The sequence below is a fragment of the Trichosurus vulpecula genome, chromosome 7, assembly GCF_011100635.1.
Source record: "Trichosurus vulpecula isolate mTriVul1 chromosome 7, mTriVul1.pri, whole genome shotgun sequence".
In the NCBI taxonomy this organism is placed as follows: Eukaryota; Metazoa; Chordata; class Mammalia; order Diprotodontia; family Phalangeridae; genus Trichosurus; species Trichosurus vulpecula.
Window position 1 is genome coordinate 254,496,895 of NC_050579.1, and position 26,575 is coordinate 254,523,469.

Consider the following 26,575-nt stretch of genomic DNA (forward strand, 5'->3'; position numbering starts at 1 on the left):
CCTACCCATTTATGTTCTTACAGAATTCTCCCTTCTCCCTTCCCCTCCTCAAAACCTCCCTCAATCTACCCTTCCTTCTAAACCTCCCTCCCCATTTCTTTCCCCTTTCCCCTACTACTGCCTGTAGGGCAAGTTAGATTTCTATACTTAACAGAGTATGTTATTTCTTCCTTGAATCAAATCCAATGAGTAAAGCTGAAATAATGCTCATCTCCCTCCCTTGTTTTCCTCTACTATAATATGTTTTTGTGCCTTTTTTAAAAAAAATCATTTATTTAATATTTTTAGTTTTAAGCATTGATTTTCACAAGATTTTGAATTACAAATTTTTCTCCCCATTTCTACCCTCCCGCCATATATTCTGATTGCCCCTTTCCCAGTCAGCCCTCCCTTCTGTCACCCCACTCCCTCCATCCCCTTTTCCCTTCCTTTCTTGTAGGACAAAATAGATTTCTATTCCCCATTTCCTATTTATCTTATTTCCTAGTTGCATGCAAAAACAACTTTTTTTTTAACATCTGCTTTTAAAACTTTGTGTTCCACATTCTCTCCCCTCTTCCCTCCCCACCCACACTCCCTAAGAAGGCAAGCAATTCAAAATAAGTCACACATGTATCATTATGTAAAACCCTTCCACAATACTCATGTTGTGAAAGACTAACTATATTTTGCTCCTTCCCAACCCATCCTGCTTTATTGAATTTTCTCCCTTGACACTGACACCTTTCAAAAGTGTTAGTTTTGATTACCTCCACCCCCATCTGCCCTCCCCTCCATCATCCCCCCCCTTTTATTTTTTTTATCTTCCTCCCTCTTCTTTCCTGTGGGGTAAGATACCCAATTGAGTATGTATGGTATTCCCTCCTCAGGCCAAATCTGATGAGAGCAAGGTTCACTCATTCCCCCCTCACCTGTCCTCTCCCCTCCTCCCACAGAACTACTTCCTCTTGCCACCTTTATTCGAGATAATCCACCCCATTCTATCTCTCCCTATCTCCCTCTCTCAGTATGTTCCTCTCTCATCCCTTAATTTGATTTTATTTCTTTTAGATATCTTCCCTTCATCTCCAACTCACCCAGTGTCTGCTCTCTCTTTTTTATATATATAATATATATATATATAATATGTATATATACATATACACATAATATACACATAGATATATACATACATACACATTCACTAATATATATATATGTATATATATATATATATATACATAAACATATATCTATATGCATATTCCCTTCAGCTACCCTAATACTGAGATATCATGAATCATACATGTCATCTTTCCATGTAGGAATGTAAACCAAACAGTTCAACTTTAGTAAGTGCCTTGCAATTTCTGTTTCTTGATTACCTTTTCATGCTTCTCTTGATTCTTGTGTTTGAAAGTCAAATTTTCTATTCAGTTCTGGTCTTTTCACTGAGAAAGCTTGCAAGTCCTCTATTTTATTGAAAATCCATATTTTGCCTTGGAGCATGATACTCAGTTTTGCTGGGTAGGTGATTCTAGGTTTTAATCCTAGCTCCTTTGACCTCCGGAATATCATATTCCAAGCCCTTCGATCTCTTAATGTAGAAGCTGCCAGATCTTGGGTTATTCTGATTGGGTTTCCACAATACTCAAACTGTTTCTTTCTGGCTGCTTGCAGTATTTTCTCCTTGATCTGGGAGCTCTGGAATTTGGCGACAATATTCCTAGGAGATTTCTTTTTGGGATCTGTTTGAGGAGGCGATCTGTGGATTCTTTCAATTTCTATTTTGCCCTGTGGCTCTAGAATATCAGGGCAGTACTCCTTGATAATTTCTTGAAAGATGATATCTAGGTTCTTTTTTTGATCATGGCTTTCAGGTAGTCCAATAATTTTTAAATTCTCTCTCCTGGATCTATTTTCCAGGTCAGTGGTTTTTCCAAGGAGATATTTCACATTGTCTTCCATTTTTTCATTCCTTTGGTTCTGTTTTATAATATCTTGATTTCTCATAAAGTCACTAGCTTCCACTTGCTCCAATCTAATTTTTAAAGTAGTATTTTCTTCAGTGGTCTTTTGGACCTTCTTTTCCATTTGGCTAATTGTGCCTTTCTTCTCCTCATTGGCTTTTTGGAGCTCTTTTGCCATTTGAGTTTGTCTATTTTTTAAGGTGTTGTTTTCTTCAGTGTATTTTTCAGTATTTTTTTGGGTCTCCTTTAGCAAGTCATTGACTTGTTTTTCATGGTTTTCTCGCATCCTTCTCATTTCTCTTCCCAATTTTTCCTCTACTTCTCTAACTTGATTTTCCAAATCCTTTTTGAGCTCTTCCATGGCCTGGGACCAGTTCATGTTTTTCTTGGAGGTTTCTGATGTAGGCTCTTTGACTTTGTTAACTTCTTCTGTCTGTATGTTTTGGTCTTCTTTGTCACCAAAGAAAGAATGCAAAGTCTGAGACTGAATCTGGGTGCGTTTTCGCTGCCTGGCCATATTCCCAACCAACTAACTTGACCCTTGAGTTTTTCAGTGGGATATGACTGCTTGTAGACTAAAGAGTTCTATGTTCCACATTTGGAGGGAAGGTGCCAGCTCTGTCACACCAGCACTACTCCTTCCCCAAGAACCCCCAACCTGGACTGGGCTTAGATCTTCAGCAGGCTGTGCACTCCTGCTCTGATCTGCCACTTAATTCCTCCCACCAGGTGGGCCTGGGGCCAGAAGCAACAACAGCTGTAGCTGCCCCACCTCTGCTGCCCCCGGGGCTCGAAGCCAAACCACGAACTCCTTCCATTCCTGCAGCTTTTCCCACTAACCTTCTCCGCTGTCTTTGGTGTTTGTGGGTTGAGAAGTCTGGTAGCTGCTGCAGCTCACTGATTCAGGGTGGTAGGGCACATTCCGACCGGCTCCTGGTCTGGTTGGTCCACGCTGCTCAGGCTGGGCTCTGCTCAGCTCCGCTCCCAGCTCCCAGCTCCCAGCTCTGTGTGGGATAGACCTCACCCAGAGACCATCCAGGCTGTCCTGGGCTGGAGCCCTGCTTCCCTCTGCTGTTTTGTGGGTTCTGCAGTTCTAGAATTGGTTCAGAGCCATTTTTTATAGGTTTTTGGAGGGACTCCGCTGGGAGCTCACGCTGGTCCCAGCTTTCCAGCCGCCATCTTGGCTCCGCCCCACTGTGGATTCTTTCAATTTCTATTTCACCCTCTGACTCTAGAATATCAGGGCAGTTCTTCATCATAATTTCTTGAAAGCTGATATCTAGGCTCTTTTTTTGATCATGGCTTTCAGGTAGTCCAATAATTTTTAAATTCTCTCTCCTGGATCTATTTTCCAGGTCAGTGGTTTTTCCAATGAGATATTTGACATTGTCTTCCATTTTTTCATTCCTTTGGTTCTGTTTTATAATATCTTGATTTCTCATAAAGTCACTAGCTTCCACTTGCTCCAATCTAATTTTTAAGGTAGTATTTTCTTTAGTGGTCTTTTGGACCTCCTTTTCCATTTGGCTAATTCTGCCTTGTAAGGCATTCTTCTCCTCATTGGCTTTTTGGAGCTGTTTTGCCATTTGAGTTAGTCCCAGCTCCTTGCGATAGACCATTCCCAGCTACCATCCAGGCTGTTCTGGGCTGGAGCCCTGCTTCCCTTTGCTACTTCGTGGGTTCTGCAGCTGTAGAATTTGTTCAGAGCCATTTTTTATAGGTGCTTGGAGGGATCTGGCAGGGAGCTTAAGGGAATCCCTGCTTTCCAGCTGCCATCTTGGCTCCGCCCCTGTGCCTTTTCATATGATGTAATTTACTTCTCCTTTCCTCTTCTCCCATTATAATTCCTATACCCACACTCTCTATCTATGTATATCCCTTTTAAATGTTGCAATAAATATATAATTCTCAAGATTGACAAGTATCATCCTCCCATATAGGAATGTAAACAGTTTGTCCTTATTTGGCCCTTCTACCAAAAGAAGAAATTGGATTCACAATTAGACTTCTTGGCATCTCTGTTCTTATATTGGCTATAGTTTTACTTTATTCTCTAGGGCAGTGATGTCCAAAGTTTTTCTGGTTGTGTGGAATCGGGGTGGAAAGATGGGACATATCCCACTCTCCCCACAACAGCAAATCATGGGGCATATCTTTAACACAGCCACACCTAGCCTTTACCATTACAACCTAACTCTCAGTTTACCTTTTTATGCCTCTCGAGTCTCGTAGTTGAAGATCAAATTTTCCATTGAGCTGTGGCCTTTTCGTCAGGAAGGTCTGAAAGCCCCTTATTTCATTGAATGTCAATCTCCTTGCCTGAAAGATTATGCTAAGTTTTGCTGGGTAGTTCGTTGATCCTTGGTTGTAGTACAAGCTCCTTTGCCTCACAGAATATCATATTCTACTCCCTCTGATCTTTTTATGTAAAAGTTGCAAAATCCTGTGTGACCTTGACTGTAGTTCCTTGATATTTGAATTGGTTTTTTTTTCCCCCACTGCTTGCAGTATTTTCTTCTTAACTTGATAATTCTGGAATTTGGTTACAACATTCCTTGGCGTCTTCAATTTGGGCTCTCTTTCAGGAGGTGATTGATGGTTTCTTTTGATGACTGTTTTGCCCTCTGGTTCTAGGACCGCAGGGCCATTTTCCTTGATAATTTCTTGGAAGATACTGTTCAGGATCTTTTTTTCATCATGGCTTTCAGGTAGACCAATAATTCTTAGATTTTCTCTCCTGGATCTGTTTTCTAGGTCGGTTGTTTTTCCAGTCAGATATTATATATTTTCTTCTATTTTTTTCATTCTTTAGATTTTGTTTGACTGAGTCTTGATGCTTCATAGAGTCATTAGCTTCTACTTGCCCAATTCTAATTTTTAATGAATTATTTTCTTCAGTTAGCTTTTGTACCTCCTTTTCCATTTGGTCACTTTTTCCTTTTAAGGAGTTATTTTCTCCAGATAGACTTTGAACCTCCTTATCCATTTCCTCAATTTTACTTTTTAAGGAGTTGTTCCCTTCAGTGAATTTTTTTTCAGTTTGTCATTTGTATTTTTAAAATCATTGGTCAATTTTTCTTCTACCTCTCTAATTTGGCTTTTAAATTCCTTGTTGAGCTCTTCCAAGAATTCTTTTTGGGCTTGAGACCAGTTCATCTTCCCTTTTGAGGTTTCAGATGTGGGGATAGTGTCAATGCTGTCCTCTTCTGAAATAGTATTTTGATCTTCCCTGTCCTCATAGTAAGATTCTGTGTTCTTTACTTTTCTAGTTTGCTTCTTATTCATGGTGGTTGCCTTTTTCCTGGCTTTTAAAGTGGATCTCTGCTTCTGGGGCACAGGAAGCTCTTGTGGTGGGAGCTAGGGTCCTGGTTACTGGCTTTGTGTGCTGTAGCCTCTGGTTCTGTCAGCTAGAAGTTATATAATGCTGAAGTTCACCTGGTGCTGAGCTGGAGCTGGCTGGTGTGTGCGGAGGCTGGGTCTTTTTGAGTTTCCCTGGGGTTACACTGAAGCTTGAAGCATGAGGTTTCGGGGAAGCATGAGGGGTGGTCTGGCCATTGGAGGTTACCTCTTCCCCTAGGCCTAGATAAGCTCAGCTGCTGGTGGATTCCTGGGCAGGTGTCTGCCAATTCTCCTGGCTGTGCAGAGGCACTCCTGGGGCCCTGACGTTGGTGCTTGCCGACTCCACTCTTCAATCTCCCTAGCCTCCCGAGTTAAAAGACTGCTGTACCCCTAGGTTCCACTGTTCCAGGATTTTTCCTGGGGCAAGATTCTGCAGGTTTTTCAAAGTCAACGTAGGGGTGGGGGGCGAGAGCACTTATGGTTTACTCTGCCATCGTGGCTCCTGGAAGTCCAAGTAGATGATTTTCATGCCTTTGAGTAGCTGCTGCCACAGGCCCTGCACTTCTCTCTCACCCAGTTCCGAGAGATCCCTGTCCTTCGAGGAGAGGTTGGGAAATTGCTACTGCTGCTGGTGATTGAGTTCGTTGGGGCTGCTCTGGCTCCACTATGAACGAGTTTGCACTGTTGCAGCCCGTGCACTCTGGGATCTCCGTTCCACATCAAAATTTGTTCAAATTCACTTCTTAGAGGTACCCAAAGGAATTTGTGGGAGAGCTCTGGTGAGTTGCTGCTTTCACTCCGCCATCTTGGCTCTGTCTCTAGTAGTTTATGTTAATAAAGAAACTGTGATCATGCCTGCTTTAGGTCAAATTCTTAGGTTTTCGTATCTCCCATTTAAGGAAGGGCCCAGACCAGAATGTTTCATCCTCCAGACTTAGCTACCATGCTTCAGCTGCCCCCTGTTCCCATTGGTGAGTTACTCCAAGAACCTCCATTTTTAGCAAAGGCCCAGACCAGGCATCCTTCATTCTCTGGACTTCACCACCGTGCCCCAGTTCTCATACATACCCTTTTCCCATTTTCAGCTTCCTTTTATGTATTATCTTGCTCCAGTAGAATGTAAGCTCTGTGGGGGCAGAGATTGTCTTTCTTTTTGTTTATTTTTAAATTCCCAGAGTTTAGCACAATACTTATTTAGCACATACTAAGTACTTAATAAATGGACTTCTGGACTTGATAACTTTACTACTTTTGGAAGAGCAATTGAAGAAAGTGGTCTATAGGAAAGCAGGAAACAGGCATTCAGAATATATATGGAGGGTATGATAGAATTTCTCTACTGATGAAGTGTTCCTTCCCAAAAATTTTGTTAACCCTATTCTGTACAAGGCCACAGTTAGATGGAAGGTTTTAAAGAAAGTCAACATTTAAGACAGCTTCAATTTGTCAAGGTTGTCTCTACTAAATACTTAACAATGGCCCATATGTGTTTGTGTACACTTCATAATATTTATTCTGAAAAGTCATTCTGTTGTTTTACTGCCCTCTGGGTGATTTCGTGGGGGCATATTTTTTTTGTTTTGATTTTTTAAAAATTAAATTATACAAGTCTAGTAGGATTTTGCTTCCTTGTTTCCATGCAAAATTTATTTTAAGTACAAAAAAACCTTGCCACAACACATAATAACTTCTTACTTCAATTTGGCATTAGATATAGTCAGTTTATAAACTTTAGATTGTCCATTTTCCAAATGATTATTGGGTTTTGTTATATTGACTTTGTTTGTTTGCTTGCTTGCTTGTTTGTTTTTCCAAACTGCATCCCTACCCAGCACTTTATGTTCTGGAGCTTCTTCCTCCCTGCTTCCTTACTGGCATAAGCTCAAAGAATGTGGATTAACTGTAATATTAACCTGAACCAATGATGGAAATCTTCATAAGGCAGCTTACAGCACAGTGGATAGAACTGTAGGCTTGGAGTCAGGAAGACCTAAGTTCAAATCCCAGCTTCATTTACTTACTAGCAATGTGACCAGGGCAAATCACTTAACCCCTGTTTGCCTCAGTTTCCTCATTTGTAAAATTTGGATAATGGTAGCACCTACCTCCCAATATTGTTATAAGGATCAAACGAGATAATATTTATAAAAAGGGGTTAGCGCACAGCCTGGCACATAATAGGTGCTATAAAGTGCTTATTCCTTTCCCCTACCTTCATAATTTTTCCAAATAAATTTCCACAAAAAAAAATTTATTTCAACCCCAAACCTATCTTAATGATTTGTACCCTCTTTCTCCTGCTTTCACTTAACTATAATTACTATAGTAAGACTTGAAAATTGGTTTTAGTCATTTTTTACTAGTGGTATTTTATTCCCATCCTATGAGAAGATGTTTTTAAGATAGGGAAACTGAAGCTCATTTATACTCACATAGTGTTTTGTTGAGTCTTTCTCCTAGACAAGCAATGGACTATTACCTGTTTTGATCTTGTTTTACCTTATTGGGTATGCTGAAATGAAGGGAGGGGATTTCCCAGTGGCCTTTGCACAGCTTATCACTATGACTGCCTGAGTAGGGGTTAAACTATGATGGCTCTTCAGGGGCCTGGCTCAGACACAGTATAACTGAAAGTTAGGTTGTAATGGTAAAGGCTAGGTATGGCTGTGTTAAAGATATGCCCCATAATTTGCTGTTGTGGGGAGGGTGGAATATGTCCCATCTTTCCACCCCAATTCCACACAACCAGAAAAACTTTGGACATCACTGCCCTAGAGAATAAAGTAAAACTATAGCCAATATAAGAACAGAGATGCCAAGAAGTCTAATTGTGAATCTAATTTCTTCTTTTGGTAGAAGGGCCCACACTAGAGATCTTGACGAGTAAAAAAAAAAAAGCATTAATAAATGCCGAAATGTCAAGCTCTTCACCCTTCAGAATGCAGCTAGTACACTTGGACCTTAAAGGAGCTCCCCCCAAGGTCTTGTACCTGGCAGAGGTGAGTAAGGATTGTGCTTGTCTCTAGGGCTTATTCTTTTACTTTGTGTTAATGTCTCAATGTTAGCTTTCTTTCTTTATTCTGCAGAAGTTTGGGTTTAGGACTACTATTGCACTTTCTCTGAATCAATCCAGTACCCAAATGCTATATAAGGTTATATTTCTAATCTTTGGGGTAAAAATCGATTTATCTGTTGTCCCCCAATTTCATTTATTAAGGATTTTTTTGATGTATACCAAACATTATACCTAAGGAATATTTAGAGACCAGTTCTAAGAAAATTGCTCAGGCCAAGCTGCAAGGAAGGAATAATTTAAAAAGAGACTACTATGTTTTTTTAGGATCATAAATTTAGATGTAGAAGGAAATCTTGGAGGTAATCTTGTCCAACCCTAGCTTTTTACTGGTTTTTACAAATCTATTTATAGGTCCATTCAGTGGTTCTAAGGGACTGGGAGAACATAAAGTGGCAGAGCTGGTATTTGAACCTCTCTCCTCCAATTCACAATCCAACACTTTTCTCACTAGATTAGGCCTAGTCTATATTAAATTATGTCTTATTTGTAGCAAACTGTTAATCTGAGGCTGGGTTTCCTCTGCCATTAAACATGCTTTATAGTCTTCCTGTCAATATCAGTCATCATGCATGGGGAAAATTGGCTTTATTATTATTTTGAGCCAGACAGTCCAACAGATCAAATGGTATATGCCAATTATAAATAATTGGGGGATTTTTCACTTTTAAAATATCTAATTTATATACATATATATGCACATACATATATATAGTCATTTCGTGTTTGTGATTCTGATGTTAACCTTAAAGAAAATTTAATTAAGTGTTTATTAACCTATAAAAGAGGCCTTTTTAATTTAGAGAATAAAGTATAATAGTGCAAAATAAAAGGAAAAGCCATGAACACAAGTGAAAAAAGAAAAAGTTGGAGAGAGCTAAGGAGATTCTAGATGAGTAAGCAGGTAGCTAGCACATGTTTCCTTTTGATTCAGTCAGCAAGTATTAAGGACCATTAAGTATTATGTGCCAGGCACTGTGGTAGGCACTGGATACAAAAGCAAAAATAAAATAGCCCCTGTCCTCAAGGAATTTACATTCTATTGTAGGAAACACACGTACATATATAAGTAAATATATTCAGTGTACGTTGCAAGGTAGAGGGGATCATAAAAGTCTTATGTATGAAATAGCACTTAAGCTAAGTGGTTAATAAAGCTAGAGATTCTTAGAGGCAGAGATGAAAAAATGCTTTCCAAAGTACCTTGTACAAAGGCAAAGACATAGGAGATGGGACATCATGTGTGAGGGACAGCAAGTAGGCTTATTTTTTCAAATCCTTCTATCTCTGTCCTCTTCACTCAAGCCCCTCAGGTACCAGATCTCTCATCCCATCATATTATCCTCCTAATGTATCTCAAATTCAGAATTTTACTGGGCTCCGCCCCTCGGTAAAGTTATACTTCTGATGCATTTTGGGTGTAGGAATTATATAATCATAGATAATAAGTAGGAAGTATATAATCATAGATAATGCCTTATTCCCCAAGGCATACATACTATGAACGCCTTGCTACAGCCCTCTTTCCTAACACCAGTAGGTGCTCCTCCCCATGTTATTCAGTCCCACCTCAGCTGTCATTCAGTCTCAATGTACAGATATTAACATGCATCATCAAAACCTCTGCTGTCATCACTGGCCACAAATTAATTTCACATAGGTGTGATAGTATAAATCTTCACTATCATCTTTTCTCCTTCCCTTCACCTACTCATTTCAGTTTCCCAGGAAACCAGTCATCAGTCCTTATACTATAACTATATCACCTACTAGGCAAGGGGTAGAAAGTGAAGTCAGTGAGTAAAGAACGGGCCCTGGAGTCAGGAGGACCTGAGTTCAAATCCAGCCTCAGACACTTGACACACTTACTAGCTGCGTGACCTTGGGCAAGTCACTTAACCCCAATAGCCCTGCCCTTCCCCCTGCAAAAAAAAAAAAAGAAAAAAGAAAGTGAGGTCAAAGAGCAGTTCTAACAGCTTCCCTTAAGGTACCAAATACATTATCGGATTTTGTGTCCATAGACCTGAGCTCCATCCTACCTGCTTGCTGGTTTAGTTCTTTTTTTCCCCCACTTAATAGTATTTTATTTTTTCCAATTACATGTAAAGATAGTTTTCAACATTTCCTTTTATAAGATTTTGAATTCCGAATTTTTTCTCCTTCCTCCCCGCCCCCCCCCCGCCAAAACAGCAAGCAATTTTATATAGGCTGTATATGTACAATCATATTAAACCTATTTCCACATTAGTTATGTTGTGAGAGAAGAATCAGAACAAAAGGAAAAAACCACAAGAAAGAAAAAACAACAAAAAAAGAGAAATTATTGTATGCTTCGATCCGTATTCAGATTCTGTAGTTCTTGCTCTGGATGGGAATATTTTCCATCATGAATCTTTTGGAATTGTCTTAGATTATTGCATTGCTGAGAAGAGCTAAGTCTACCAAAGTTGGTCATCGCACCAACTGTGTACAGTGTTCTCCTGGTTTTGCTCATTTCACTCTTGCTGGTTTAATTCTTGAGCATTATATCCACAGTCAAAATTCCTATTTACATATTGATTTCAGCTAAATATTGAATTGATTAAGAGTTAACACTAATGTGTGAATGACTTTCTACCCCCTTTGTAGGTGGTAGAATACAAATTTCAACTCTAGTCATTTATCTACTCCAAGCTATGCTTATAGATTTATTACTTTTTTCTTTTTCCAGATCTTCCCTCTCTTCCATGCCCTTGGTGCAAATGGCATCCTCATTGAATATGAAGACATGTTTCCCTATGAGGGCCCTCTGCAACTTCTGAAGGCCAGGCATGCCTACAGGTATCCTGAGGGCTACGAGGTAACCAGGAGGTTCAGGGATGGATTCATCTTAGACTAACAATGGCTTGAATGTGGAAAGCCAGGGAAATCTACAGAGCAAAAAGGAACTCAAAAGGGTGCTTAGAGAATTGAGAATTTAACATTTATGGTTATAGTGCATTTTTGGTGGAACTATTTCTGTCCTAGTAGCAATCTATAGTAACAGGACAATGACATGTTAATATGAGAAAGTTAGTAATGCATAGGTTTACATAGGAAGAAAGTCTGGAGCTAAGGAAACTCCCTCTACCACTGTAGGTTGGCATTTTCTCTATAATTTAAAATGTTAGTGAGTAGCTTACAGCAGAGGTATCAAACCCTTTAGGGAGGGGCAGGGAAAGGATGAACCAGAGTAAAATGTAATTGGGAAATATTTAACAAAATAAGTAAAAATACAATAGAACATACGTGATGTTGATATGTGATTTTTAAATCAGTGGTCCTCAAGAGTCCTTATGTAGGTTTAGTGGCCCTATTTCTGTTTGAATTAGATACCACTGGCCTAGAGCATTGAGATATTAAGTGATTTGCCCAGGGTCATGCAGTATGTGTCAGAGGGAAGACTTAGAACCAAGGTCTTTCTTGCTGTGAGGCCAGCTCTCTATATGCTATGCCATTTTGTCTCTGAAGTGTGCACAGATGCCTCTTTTTTGTTTACGAGAACTAAAAAAACCATTCCACATGTAAGTATTAAAGTAATGTGAGTATGATTCTAAATGGTCAGATTATCAGGCTGAAAAGGTAAAAGCTGAAAAGGGATAGGTTAAAAATCTATAAAATCATGAAAGGCAGAAAGACAGCTTTTGATATATTAGATTTAATAGGGACTCCTTGAAGTCTTAAGGAGGTGCATTTAAGATAAATGAAAGGAAGTCCTGCTCTATTTAAATGATGGACTAGATGCACTATTAATTAATCCAAGAGTTGGTAGAGACACATACAAGAAGTATAAATAGCTTCAAAAGGGTTAGATAAATTCATGCATGATAATCCTAAATGGAATAACTTAGCAAACTTTTTTTTTGGAGGGGGGAAGGCAGGGCAATTGGGGTTAAGTGACTTGCCCAAGGTCACGCAGCTAGTAAGTGTGTCAAGTGTCTGAGGCTGGATTTGAACTCAGGTCCTCCTGACTCTAGGGAAACATTTTACTTAACAACCCTCTTTTTAAACGTAGTAGTTTTTCAGTTGCTTCTATAACCTCTTGAGGTTATGGTCAGAGAGGACAATTGTACCTTCACAAAACCTGTTGGTATCACTATCAGAAACCAAATGCTAGGTCCACTGTACCACAAGTCTGATCAAATAGGACATTTCTTAAGTTCTTATTCCTATGATCTTCATAGCATACTTGTGAAGTAAAGAGGGACAGTTACTTTAATCTCCATTTTACAATTAACATGAGGTACTTAGAAGTTCTATCAGAAAGGTATCTACACTATGCAGGATGCTGGCTTGGTGCCAGAAGAAATACAAGGATAAGTAAGAGGCAGTCCTGATTTGAAGGAGCTTGCAAATAAATATGATACAAAATAGATTGTGAAAGCACATAAGAGAGCCATGGAAACTCAAAGACCAGAAGAATTCATTTTAATATGGATGGCAAGGATGTGACCATTCAGAATGGGAGTGTTAGGGGATGGTGGAGATGACAGGAGTGGCTGGGGAACTTGGAACAGTGAAATGACTTGCCTGTGGTCACCCAATCAGTAATAGAACTGAGATTATGATAGAGGTCTCTGACTTCAAACCAGGCCACATTGCTTCTTCCAGCCTCTGTTTCCTTAGCCATAAGTACACATATAATAAACCTATCCTAAATCTTTGAAGGAACAGTTTAAAATTATTTCAGGTGCTTCAGAAATTCTGTATTAAGTGCTTATTTGGACCATCCTTTTCATTTAAATCCTGGAGGAAATACTTTCCCCCATCCTCCCCTTAAAAGAAGGTTTTGTGACAAGATTTGCTGACTATGATACCATTTTCTCAGGTTATCCCTCAGGAGACTGGCATGGGCTCTTATTTCTTGGTGAGGGTATGGGTAAAGATTGTATCGACAACATCTTTATTAACTTCCCTCTTAATTCATTTCTCTAGCCCCTCTGAAATCAAAGAAATTCTTCATCTGGCCAGGCTACATGAGTTGGAGGTTATTCCCCTGGTGCAGACATTTGGACACATGGAAGTAAGTCAAGAATGATCTATTTAATGTCTGTAGAAATGAGGCTTATAGATACAGAGCTAGAAGGAACCTTATAGATCATCAAATCTAATCCCCTTAAATCCACCTCCCACCTGAGCTTCCCTACTTGTGTTGTATGCATCACCAACCTTCCAGTCACCCAGGTTCATAATCTTGACATTATCCTTAATATCTCATTCTCCTCTCCCATGTATACAGTTAATTGCCAAACCTTCTCTCTTACATCTGTCCCCTTCTCTCTACACGCATGACTACCACTTTAAGAGGTCTAGAAAGCCCTAATCACCTCTTGATTGCACAATTACATTTGGTCCTAATTGATCTCCCTGCCTAAAGTCTCTCCCCTCTGCAATACTACACTCTCCACACAGTTACTAAATTATTTTTCTAAAGCTCAGGTCTGATCATTTCACTCACTTGCTGAATCAATTCCAAAGGCTGCTTGTTTCTAGAATCAAATATTAGCTCCTCTGTTTAGTTTTGATAGCCCTTCACAGTCTAGCCTGAACCTCCATTTCCACCTTCATCATACATTACTCCCTTTCCTTCACTCTGTGGCCCGGTCACACTAGCCTTCATGCTATTCCTCACACGTGCCGCTCAATCTCCTATCTCTCCACCTTCGCTATGACTAGGTCCTGTTCCTAGAGTACATTTTCTTCTCACCTCTGCCTCTCCTGGAATGTCTTGTTTTCTGCTCAATGACACCTTTTACATGAAGCCTTTCTACTTCTCTTGCAGGTATTTTATATCTACTTATATGCACATGTTCTAGATCTCCTGTTAGAATGTAGGCTTGCTGAGAGCAGGGACTGTTTCATTTTCACAGTGATGTGCCCAGCACCTGGGGAAGCTAAGTGGCACAGTAGATAAAGTTCAAATACAGCCTCAAACACTCCCTAGCTGTGTGACCCTGGGCAAGTCACTTGACCTTGTTTGCCTCAGTTTCCTCATCTGTAAAATGTGCTGGAGAAGGAAGTGGCAAACCACTCCAGTAACTTTGCCAAGAAAGCCTCAAATGGGGTCACCAAGAGTCAGACACAGCTGAACAACAGAAGCTCAGCATAGCGTATCGCTCAGTGCATAGTAGGCACTTAATAAGATGCCACAGTCGTTTCTGGAAATACTCTCCACCCTCCCCCTCCCTCCTCTTATCCCACTCCCCACCCCCCTCCCTCACCCCCAAATTGAACCTTCCGTTATAACAAAGAAAAACAGTTAAACAAAAATACCCTGTACTTTGTATACTACCTAGTATACACCATGACAGTATGCTGTCCTCATAGTCCTCCACCCCTCTGCCAAGAGGCATCTTGTGTCCAGTTTTACTTTATCTGTGATTGAACAAATTGACTCTCTCTTCCTACAGTTTGTTCTGAAGCACGAGAAGTTTTCTCACCTCCGAGAAGTGGAGCTGTTCCCAAATGCTTTGAACCCCCACAAGGAGGAATCCCTGGCCTTAGTGAGTACAATGATCAGTCAAGTAATGGAGCTTCACAGAGGCATTCGATGGTTCCACATAGGATGTGATGAGGTATGACACCTCCCTCCAGTCCCAGAAACCTCTTGAAGTGCCCATTCTCACTTGTTATAGTCATATCAAGCCTTATTTAAAAAAAAAAAAAGAGATAGCTTTTTACTACCTTGAATTAACTAGAGAATTTCCTCCATGTTCTCCCGAATTCCTCTTTGCCTTATTTCACTTTCCTTTGCACCCTGGTTTCTACTTTTCAAAAGGAAAATGGTAAACGTATTTACAAAAGCTTAACTTAAGAAATATTTCAATACCAGTAAAAGCCTCACTTCTAACCAGTGTTTCCTGAAATTTTAAAAATTAAGTCTTATTTTATTTTCAAAGAAAGATCTGCCTTCTCTCCCTTTCCCCAATGAGAAGACAAGAAAAACAAAACACCTTTTTAGTATAGTCAAACAAAACATACTCCTTCACTGTCCAGGTTTAAGCAAAATGTGTCTCAATCTGCACTCTGAATCCATCGCCTTTCTATCAGAAGGTAGGTAGCATGTCTCATCACGAGTCCCCTATAATTATGGTTGGTCATTGTTTTGATCAGATTCCTTCCCTGAATTTGATCACAACTATAGATTATAACTACGTAAGATTCATGAGGAACAGGCTATAGTGAGCGAGCATATAAGTAAGTTTAGTTTTTGTTTTGTGTTTTAGTTTTTAGTTAAATGCTGAATAGGTCATAGGCTAGATCACAGAGGTCAGTGTGGCCAGATGGATCTTCCTTAGGATGGAACTGAGACCAGAGATGGTTTTAGATGTGTCATTCCTTGTTAGACAGAAAAAATCCTTTAGCAAGAATTGTCTATAAAACAAGAATCTATGTAATAAGGAGGGACCTTAGCACAATGCATCATGGGATATAGTTAGTCACTAATGCCATCACACTGTTAGAGAATTGGATGCCCAGTCCCATGAGAGAGGTACTGTGCCAATGAGATCTTGGAGTAGAGGAGAGGGAAGGGAAAACACAGTTGTACTGCTTGGCAACCTAGAGTAGAGTAAACTCAGGGCAGCCACATGGTTGTGGTGGAGGGGTGCACCTCCACTCCAAGAAGTGCCTCTTAAACTACACCACCACACCCCCGTCTGCCAAGAAGGAAACAGATGTGCTATATAAAGGAATGTGTCCTTAAGGATAAAAGCATTCAGTATGATTAAAAAATACAGTATAAATTACTATTGCCCATAAAAACCCATTTTTAAAAAATACTGGCATTGCAATGCATGAGTGTGCTGTTGAAATTCCCTCCAACACTCGAATTCTATGAAGAGAGTCAGTGCTTCACCCTTTAGAGACCTCACTCAGAGCAGAACCATGCCTCAGTTGTGGTAAGTTAGAGTAAGCACCCTAGGCCCTGAACTTTAGGGGGCTTCCATTCTGCTTCAGCCAGGCTACAAAGGAAATTACTGAGACAAGACCGCCTATAGCAAAAACAATCAGCTAGTGCTTTTAAAAAAAAATCATTAAAAGTCAGCTCACAAATCACCATTCCCCGAGGCAGAAGGGATAAAAGACCAGACCCTTCACTTTTCACTCAGATTACATATTGGTGACTTCATTTAATTCTTCCCATGTTGATCACTGTAACAATCTCACTTAGAAAATGTCTGGGAAGAATTATACCATATGATTTGTCAGTCACAGCTTAACCCCCAGGAGAAAAAAGAAGTGGATGGGCTGAGGAGGATGTGGAATAGCTAATATGAGCTACCCTGGGGAGAACATTTTCAAGGATCAGCTTTTCTAAGATGTATGAAGGTAGAACCCAAGCACCTGGACTTTTTTACTTCTTCAGCAGACTGCTAATAAATCTCTACCTTTGCTCCAAAATATCCTCCCATCCCACCAGACACACATACACAAATGCTTACACATTTGAAATTTTTCACATATTCACCCTGAAATTCTTGAATTTCATCTTTGACATTTGAACAAGTAGAGGTTAATTTTGGTTGCCAGAAGTCCTTTTGTAAAAAGTGATCAGAAAAAGAACAGGGGAACAGCTGAAAGTTATATTTGACATGTACCTATGCTGAATTCATCAGGCATTGAGGAGAACAGGAATTCAGGTGAAGGGAAGTTCATTTTGGAATATAATATGATATGGAGAAGAATTTTAGGTACAGGGATCTAGGCAGTTAAAAAGTAAACTGAGGGCACTGTGAGCACAAGATGCAAGAGTATCCCAACTACTGAAAAGCTTCCTTCCCTCTACTTCCCAGAGCTGCTTCCTGGCCCCATTTTAACAGCTTCTTCTCTCCTGTATTTCCCTCTTTCCTCCCAGCCTCTACCACGTAAATTGGTTCTGTGATAAAATGACGCCTAGGTCAGGCACGCAAAACAGTTTAGATTGCATTTACATTGCTCGTGTCATAGACAAGCAAAGCCTTCTCTAGCCTGCAGAGTTATTGCAGAACCCTTGATGAAGAAGGTACCACCTCGTCTGGAACTAGCTCTTGTCTTTGTGTTCTCAGTCATGTTTGCCACATTCAGTCAGACCTCTCACTGTATCTCCAGAGGATGCATTAGGATAAACAAGGATTAAAGTGCTTCAGGTAGGGCCCAGTATCCAACACATAGCCCTCTGGACCCTAAGATTCAACCTGTCACAAATGTATAGCAAAAAGATTTTTAATATGATTTCCTTGCATATGTAATCATTATGTAATATATTGCTATCAGGCTTGGATCAATTTAGGAGAGGCATCATGATATAGGTAGGGTACTGGACTTTGAGGAAGACTAGTGTTTGAATCCTACCTAAGACACATTGGCTGTGTGACCCTAGGCAAGTCACTTTATCCCTTTGACCATTAGTTTCCTCATCTGTAAAAGGGGGATAATAATAACTTCTAACTCACATAGTTGTTGAAAGGATCAAATGAGATAATCTATGCCAGGGGTGGGGAATCTGTGGCGGTAAGGCCACATGTAGCCTTCTAGGTCCTCAGGTGTGCCCTTTTGACTGAATCCAAGTTTTACAGAATGAATCCTTTTACTAAGGAGATTTGTTCTATAAGGTTTGGATTCAGTCAAACAGCCACACTTGAGGAGCTAGAAGGCCGCATGTGGCCTCAAGGCCACAGGTTCCCCACTTCTGATCTATGCAGAACACTTTACAACTTTTAAAGTGCTATATAAATATGAATTTATTACTAAATGTAAAAAAATTGATGTAGCCCCCACTATTAATATTTAGGCACTTCTGAAATAGGGGTTGGAGTGAATGACCTCAAAAGTCCTATTTAAATCTGAGATTTTATGATCCTTCTGACTTATTTGACCTACCTTCTCTTCTGTACAGGAATGAAACCACAAACCAGAGCTGACCTTTGTCTTTTTCCTTCTTATCCAGGTATATTACCTTGGTGAAGGGGAGATGTCTAAACAGTGGTTGCAGCAGGAACAGAACAGTATGGTAAAACTATGTCTGACCCAGATGAAAGCAGTTGCTAGCCAGGTGCTCATCCACAACCCCAATGTGAAGCCCATTGTATGGGATGACATGCTTAGGGGCATTAGTGAAGAATGTCTCACAGGTATTGCACAACTTCAGAGTACAGACATTCATTTTCACTCTTATTGGCACAATATTTTATTAATTTTTTCAGATAATCAACACTGAATTAGTTTCTTTTTAGAGATTTTCTAAGTATACAAAGTAGCATAGTAGATTGAGGTCTGATCTGGGAGCCAGGAAGACCTGTGTTCAAATTCTGCCTTTCGTACATACTAGTACCTGTGTGATCATGAAAAAATATTAACCTCTCCATGCCCCCAGGCAAATAGCTAATATAAGCTACAAACAGGCTATCAAACCACATCATGGAGGGTATTTTCCATATTAGGAGTTTGCCACATAATGAAATCAGAACTGTACAAGAAAACCAAAAAGAAGTTAAGACAGGTTTTATTTATTCTTAGATCACACATGTAATTGGTGAATAATAAAGTCTCTTGGTTATTTATTTGTACCAAAGTATCTTATCTAGGGCAATGTTTTCTTATACATAAAAAACAAAATTTGAAATTATCCACCAAAAGGGAATTTTTTAAAAAATGCTTTTGCAGGATTATATAAGTGATAAATGTTAACCCAGGAACCACTAGAGATTTCTGCCCTTGGTAGCACTAGAAACTAGAGAAGTAGAGTTTCCAGTTCCAGACAGAATCCATCTGAAAAAGACTATTAACTGCCTCAGAACAATACCTCAGCACCACAAAATACTCAGTAAAGACTAATACTATAGGGCAAAAGTTGCCAAACTTTCTCCGTTTGCAGGAATTTTTTTTTATGGTGCCTATAGGCAAAAAATAATAATAACTAACAGTTCCATTTATTTGTTAAGTTCAAACAGCTTAATAAGTATTTATGTCCTAACAACTTTGTAGTTATTTGGGAAGAGAATCCTATTAATTGAAAGGAAAAAATATTTTTTTTTATTTCATTCTTAGGTAACCATTTTACTGACTAATGGAATGTGTGCATCTGTTGGGTTCTATACAGCTTCTCAAACCTTGGAATCAGATTGGACACTGCAACCCTCATTTCTTGTTTCACATTGATTTTCCTACAATACTTGCTTTTTGTCATAACAACTACCAAAAACTCAGCTTTGCAAAGACGTAATGTTGCAAACAAGAAAGGTTGAGAAGTTACTGGTGTAACTGAAAGTATAAATAAACAAAAACACATCTTGAGCATTCAAGAACATCATTGAAAAGAAGATAGCACAATCTATTGTTAAAACTATGAACTACCTTGAGCTAGTAGTTCATTAAGTGTGCAAAAGATGTTAAGTAGAGCTATGTTTCCCTCAAATTTGCAGTAGTACACAGCGACCTCATGAGTTCCCCATAGCACCCCAGCGTGACCGAGTGAACAATCTGGGAAATGTAACTGTAGGAGTTAGCCATGGGAAACCCTGAGGTAATTAATACAGTGACTGTTGGAGGAGTCCCCTAGGAACATAAATAGTGACAACCCCAACACCCAGTCATATTGAGGAGGCACTTCACATATGCAAAAAAAAAAAAAAAAAAGATCAGTTGATTCTGTAAGCCCATCTCTTGCCTCTCTAGACTGTCCTACTTATAGTTGCCAAAATAATCTGGCCATGCTCTTCCCTGCTTATGTCTGTAAAGCACTTTGCAAACCTTAAAAGTGTTTACAAGTGGATTTAAACCTGTCTCCAGCCTATCTTTTGAACCTTATTTCGACTACTATTCTTCTGTATTTCATCTAAACTGGACTACTTGCTTCTTTCCATTCTCATCCTACCCTTCCCATACCTCTGCATTCTAACAGCTGTTCCATTATGCCCAGAATGAACTCCTTCTCCATCTCTGCCTATTAAACTCATTACTTTCTTTTAAGGTTCATTTCAAGTATCACTTCCTCTAATAAGGCTTTCCTGATTTCCCCACATGAAAGGACCCTCTTCCTCTCAAAATTTTCTTATAGTACTTTGCCTTTATCATATTATTTCTTACATAATATTGGCTTGTGGGCTACATTATATTCCCTCCCTCCCTCCACCATTAGATTATAAATTCCACAAGAACATACACTGTATTTTTTTTAATCTTTGTATCCCTAACACACAGCACAAGTACATGTATATTCTTAATAATTCTTTAACTGAATTGATTGCTAATCCCATATTATAGACATTTTCTTATAATTTTTATATATTTCTAGCTTCTTTGTAAAGATTGTTTTATCACCCACTGTTCCTGGCATTTTGTTAGAAGGGTGTCCTCCAAATTGATGCTGACTAGGTATTACATTTAATAAGTGAACATTAAGGAGGGAGCTTCAAGGAATTTCTAGCTCCAAGTCAGCTTGAGGCTTCTGGCAGAGATACTGCCTATAATAGCATATCGAAGTTAAAAGGAGATTTAAGACTTTGGGAAATAGGTAGATGAGACTGGGCTTCTGATGTGAGAACTCTTAAGAGAGGAAAAGCCATTTATTGGGGAGGCTCTGAGAACAGACATACCCTCTTAATAGGAAGAAAAGCTGCTAAGGGTTTTCCCTCAAAGTCTAATGTCTTGGTGTGTGAGGCTCCTCTATTTCTAAAGAGTTTTAACAAGGAGACTTTGGGTTTTAAATAAAAAGAGAAATGGCATATAGTAGACCAAAGCTGACCCATTTAGGTTCAAGAAAGCTACTTAAGCTGGAGAAGGGTTCTTTATTTTCACTATGCCCCTGACATTCCTGCTGCAGCTCCTTCTCATTGTCACTTTTTATATCAGGAGACTCACTGTGAACTATGAAGATCTGGCATCTCCTACCACATGGACAAAATTGTTTAGATCTAGGACTCAGCCCTTTTAAGTGGAGAAACGTCATTTCTGGTCTTCATTCTCTCATGTGTTGTTAGTCCTTCAGGGGACTCTTACTTTGCTTATTGTCTTCTGTTCTTACTCTCTTTCTGATTTAGTTTTTCTTATCCAGTGCTGCCTATGCCAGATTTTTCTTATCCTGAAGATTAAGATTGTCCAGTAACAGCTCTAGAGCCATTTTAAGTGATGGAAGCTCCTCTTGAATGCCTTTAGTACCTTGCTAGGTTTTGGGTGTGGTAATAGGAATATTTATTAATCACTGACCACATAGGATGGTCTAGTTCATTTTCTTAAAAGGCATTGAGACAGCATCAATGCTGTTACCATGATGATGGCCTCATTAGTCATACTGAGAAGTTTTTCTACAACTTCAGTGCCCAAAAGTTAATTTTTTAAAAGGGCTTAGAGGGGCAGCACTTGCTAAGCAGTTTCCAAACTATATGTGATTTTCCTGTTAGAAAGAGGAGAAGCTCTGTGGACGTCAGAGGGGGAAGTCCTAAGAGGCACTTGTGAAGATTGCCTGAATAAGGAAACTATGAAACCAAAGACTCAAGTCTGATGCCAGGTATTGCATGAGAGCATTATCCCAGAAAAAGCTTCCCAAGCCTGATATCTGGCATTCCAAACTGGGAGCTGTGAGATGTAATTGAAGTTTAGAAAGACAATGGAGTAACCTGGAGATATGATGCAGATAGTAACAGCCATTCACAGAAGTACCTTAAACAAAATGAGTGTATATCCATCAGTATAATTCACTTAGGAGATGTTTTAGTAGGGGGTCAGTCTTTATTCCATCATTCAGGAAGTTACAACTCAGACAACAAAATTCATTGAACATTATGGATATGGAAAATTTTTTGCTAGAAGATTCATTGTGACTAGACATCAGAAAATTCCTATTGCAGAGAAATATCATGAACGCAAATCACTGTTGGAAAAACTTTCAGCCACAGGGTGGTACATGACAAAACATGAGAAAAGTCATACTGGACTTTTTGAAAGTGATGAATGGGAAATCTATAGTGAGAAAGGAACTGATCAGATGCTTGACAATTCATACTGAAATGAAATCCTTTGAACATAATGAATGTGAGAAACCTTCAGTGACCAGAGAACCTTGAAGAAACATGAGAGAATTTATACAGGAGAGAAACCCTTTTATTATAATGAAGGTGCAAAAAAAGCCTTTGGTCAGAAGGGAGTCTTTCTTAGCTATCAGAGAATTCATACTAGAAGGAAACCATTTGATTTTAGCACAACCATATATGATACTTGGTATGCTGAAAGAAAAAAAAAACTGGTTTTTTTTTCATTATGTCCTTTACTATAACCTAAGAGGTGCCATTAGGTGGCAATAGAATTCATAAGTTACTGGTAGTTTTGACAAAATTATGTGGGGGGAGAGGCAAAGTCACCCTTTTGCTTTACTTTTTATTCCAAGTTTAGTAACTATGAACAAAAAGGAATATTCATATTTTAAAAAATAAGCTTATGGAAAAAGAAGAAATTAAGGCTTAGGCCTTGACATAGCTTCCTGAGTACAAAAAGCAGTTTAGGAGCTCCAGCTGGGTCCTAAGACTCAAAGCTGGCAGACCAGCAAAATGACCAACACCAGGAAACTGCTCGACTGAATCAGTTGTATTCTCAATGTTGTTTGCCAGCTTTATAATGTCTTTCTCCTGCTAGGGCTAAGTAAACATCCTTTTGCTAACTCTTAGCTGGAGCATCTCATTTCATTCCATTTCTTATCCCTACCAGACCCACTTGGTCAGCCCTGTCCTCCTACAGCCCACTCTTCTTATGGGAAGAAAACAGCACCTCAGCTGAGGACTTAACTGATGCCTTCTGCCTGGAAGCCGAGGGAAGGTCTATATCTTCGTGCTCAGCAGAGACGCCTCATCAATAACCACAGGACCAGAAGAGCAGCACCAGGCAGAAGACCTACAGAGAGCCGTATTGGCAGAGGCTCCATGACTGAGGAGTGGCTGCATGTCAAGCAGTATCAGCACAGCCTCATAAGCAGGAAAGTGACTTGTTCAAGATCATTTAAGTGGGTGGCAGAACAAAGAATGAACGAACTCTTCTGATTCCAAATCCAGCCCTCTTTCTACTACACCATATTCACCTCGTAACATTTTTGGAATAAGAAATCACATGTATGTAGCCAAAGAAGAAAAAGCATTTCCTTTTATTGACATTGGACTGATCAAGGCCAATTAAGAGCTGAAACATCAGGGTTTGAACATTTAAAGAATTTCTCACACTGACAATTACCAAAGACTAGAGATTATATTATTACAAGGAATCATGGGTACAAGACTGCAAACCTAATTGCCGTGATCATTTCCTCTGTGCCACATTATTGGAAAGCCAGAACAATCCTTTATAAAGAAAGATTTCCAAGAATGTGACCCTTTCCTTCTCTCCATTTCCATTTTACTTAAATTATCATTCTGAATATTTCAAAAGGGCACTCAGAAGCTTGATTAGAGTTACAGCCCCCAGCCTCTCCACCGCTCCTTACTTTCCAAGGCCATTATCCCTACCCTAGCCTTTCCTCCCTTCAAAATCTTGAACCTTTACTTAACCAATTCAACTTAACACAGCTCATTACTCTTCAGTCCTTTGCTCCAATTGTCCCATAGCAACTTACCTCTTTTCTAAACTCCAACTCTGGATCACTCTCTCTATATTCCTTCTCTGTTCTTGCTTGCCTAATGGCAGAAAGCTCCTAGAGGAAGTCGACTAACTATTCTAACTAGGTCCACTAGAAGGTATGTAATTCAATGTCAACTCTGGCTTCTCTACTGCAAGCTATTTCTCTTATTCTCTGCCAGACATCTCTTTTCTCAAGACCTGTATCATTCAGCCTCGAGAACTTCTCCTTCAGCTGAGTACATCATGTTTTTTTCCAGTCCAACGACCACGTATAAAGCACCTGTGCTATGTACCAGGCACAATGCTAGACAGTCAAGATACAAAGACAAAAACAAAAGCTTTGCCCTCCAAAAAATGTTTTTCTAATGTCTTGCCCTCAAGAGAGTTTACATGTTACTGGGGGAAGCGACATGTGCCAGGTAAATCAAGTTATGCGCATAAAGAGTAATACAAAGTAATTTGAGGGAGTGGTAGAGACACTAAAAACTTGGGGAATCAGGAGGTCTCATGGAACAAGTAGCACCTGAGATATGCTATCATGCTTCCAAGTGTCGTCTCATAATTTATCGAAAAAACTGAGGGCACCTGTCTTGTGCTCCTCCTATTAAATTCCACACTTCGAATTACTTCAAAATCATCCTCATTCTCTCCTTCTTTTCTAGTTGTGTCTCCAAATGACCTTGTCAAAGCCAGCTCTTCTATTTGTGCTCTTAACCTGATACCCTGAGGGATCCTGTCTTTCTCCTAGCTTGCTCCCTTGACAATCCCTCTTGCTCCCTGATTTTCAGCCTGTCTACTAGTATCTACACATCTGCCCAGAACTCTCCCATCCATTAAAAAAAAGAGTCTTCATATGACCCTGACATCTCCCCGAGGTATCTTTCTTCACTTTCACCACCAAACTCCTAGAAAAAGCTGCATTAACCCTAACTTCCCAGTCCCTTACTCATCTGGCTTCCATACCCATCATGCAAATAAAATTGCTTTCATCGAGGTTATCAGGGATCTCTTGTGGCATTGTCTCAGTTCTCATTCTCCTTGGCCCCTCTGTAGCCCTTGGCATTGTTGATCCTCCCCTTCTTTTGGATATTCTCTCTGCCCTGGGTTTTTGGCATTGCTCTGACATAGTTGTCCTTACCTATTTGACCAATCCTTAGTATTTTTGTAGGATCGTCATGTCCTGCCCTTTGTACTTGGATGTACTTTAGGGCAATGGCCTGGGTCTTCTCTCCATTCAGTAATCTCATCAGCTCCTGCTATCAGCTATTATACGAATGACTCCTTTGAGCTCCACCATTTCATCTCTACGTGGACATCCCATAGGCATCTCAAACTCGACACAGCCAGAACAGAACTCATTATAATATTTCACCCTAAATCCATCCTTCCTCTTAACTTCCTTATTTCTGTGTGGGATACCACCATTCTTGCAGTCATGCAGGTTTACAGTTTAGGGATCAAACTCAGTTTTTTACTCATTCACCCAGCATATCCAATCATTTGATAAATCTCTTTCATTTGTCCCCCTCTTTCCATCCAAGACTACCATCCCATTTCAGTTCTCATCACCTCTTACTTTGACTACTTCACTAGCTTCCTAACTGGTCTCCATCCACAATCCATTTTTCACAAAGCTGCAAAATTGATGTTCCTGAATTCCAGGTTCTAACCATTTTAGTTCCTCTGCTCAAGAAGCAGTATCCTGTTGCCTCCAGAATAAAATACAGATTCCTTTGGTATTCACAATACCTTTATGATCTGGTCCCAGCCTGTCTTTCCATGCTAATTACACATTACTTCCCCTTGTGTACTCTGTGGTTCAGCCAAACTTCCATCTTGCTGTTCCCCATACATACATTCAATCTACTGCTCTCTGTACCTTTGCATAAACTATCCCTAATTCTTGGAATGCTCTCCTTCCTCACCTCTGCCTACTTCCCTTCCAGGCTCAGCTCAAGTGCACCTACCTTTAGAAGGTATTTCTTGATTCCCCTATTAGTATATGTTCCCCTTTTGCGTGAACATATTACATTCTCTTGAGGTAGAAGAATATAGTGAATTTGAGGACAGAAACTCTCCCTCTTTTGTATTGTGTACCCAAGACTCTAGCACAGTACCTGACATATAGCAGTTTTTAAATGAGTGTTGATTTGATTCATTTAAATGGATGAGTTTAATTTGCTCAAGGAACCTGGTATATGCATTGTAAGAAATAAAGACAAGATAGAAATAAAAAATTAAGGGCTTATGTTCTCTAAGGCTTCTACCATTTTAAATACTTGATCCTGCCTTCCACATACTATTAAAAGATCTATTCGGATATAGATCAAATCATAAATCCTTTCTTGTTTGTCCTTGTAACAGTCTTGTTTTTTCCAGAGTCTGGAATAGCACAGCTGGTGGAGCCAATGATCTGGGACTACATCGAAGATATGGATGTACATGGAAAAGGTCAGTACTGTTTGGCTGAGTAACTCACATCTGGATGTTCTTTTTAATTTATCCCTTTGAAGAGCTTATTTTGTGGTCGTATAGAATTTGTGTATAAATCGCTGAATGTTAAATTATCCCTCTCATGTATGAGCAAACCAATTTCTTCTCCTCCCTGATGTTTGAT

At 39.6% G+C, this 26,575-nt stretch overlaps 1 protein-coding gene across 4 annotated transcripts in view; it reads left to right on the forward strand.

The window, feature by feature from the left end:
* Window positions 1–26,575, forward strand: part of HEXD (hexosaminidase D) — a 49,883-nt gene that overhangs the window by 10,992 nt on the left and 12,316 nt on the right. For 2 of the 4 annotated variants that reach the window (XM_036766222.1, XM_036766221.1), the window contains exons 2-7: window positions 8,145–8,287; window positions 11,072–11,181; window positions 13,315–13,402; window positions 14,790–14,954; window positions 18,308–18,491; window positions 26,323–26,409. In XM_036766222.1, coding sequence (XP_036622117.1) covers window positions 8,204–8,287; window positions 11,072–11,181; window positions 13,315–13,402; window positions 14,790–14,954; window positions 18,308–18,491; window positions 26,323–26,409 — 718 coding nt within the window. In that variant the 5' untranslated portion in view covers window positions 8,145–8,203. The remainder of the gene's footprint in view (window positions 1–8,144; window positions 8,288–11,071; window positions 11,182–13,314; window positions 13,403–14,789; window positions 14,955–18,307; window positions 18,492–26,322; window positions 26,410–26,575) is intronic. The other 2 variants (XM_036766223.1, XM_036766224.1) reach the window with 2 other exon arrangements.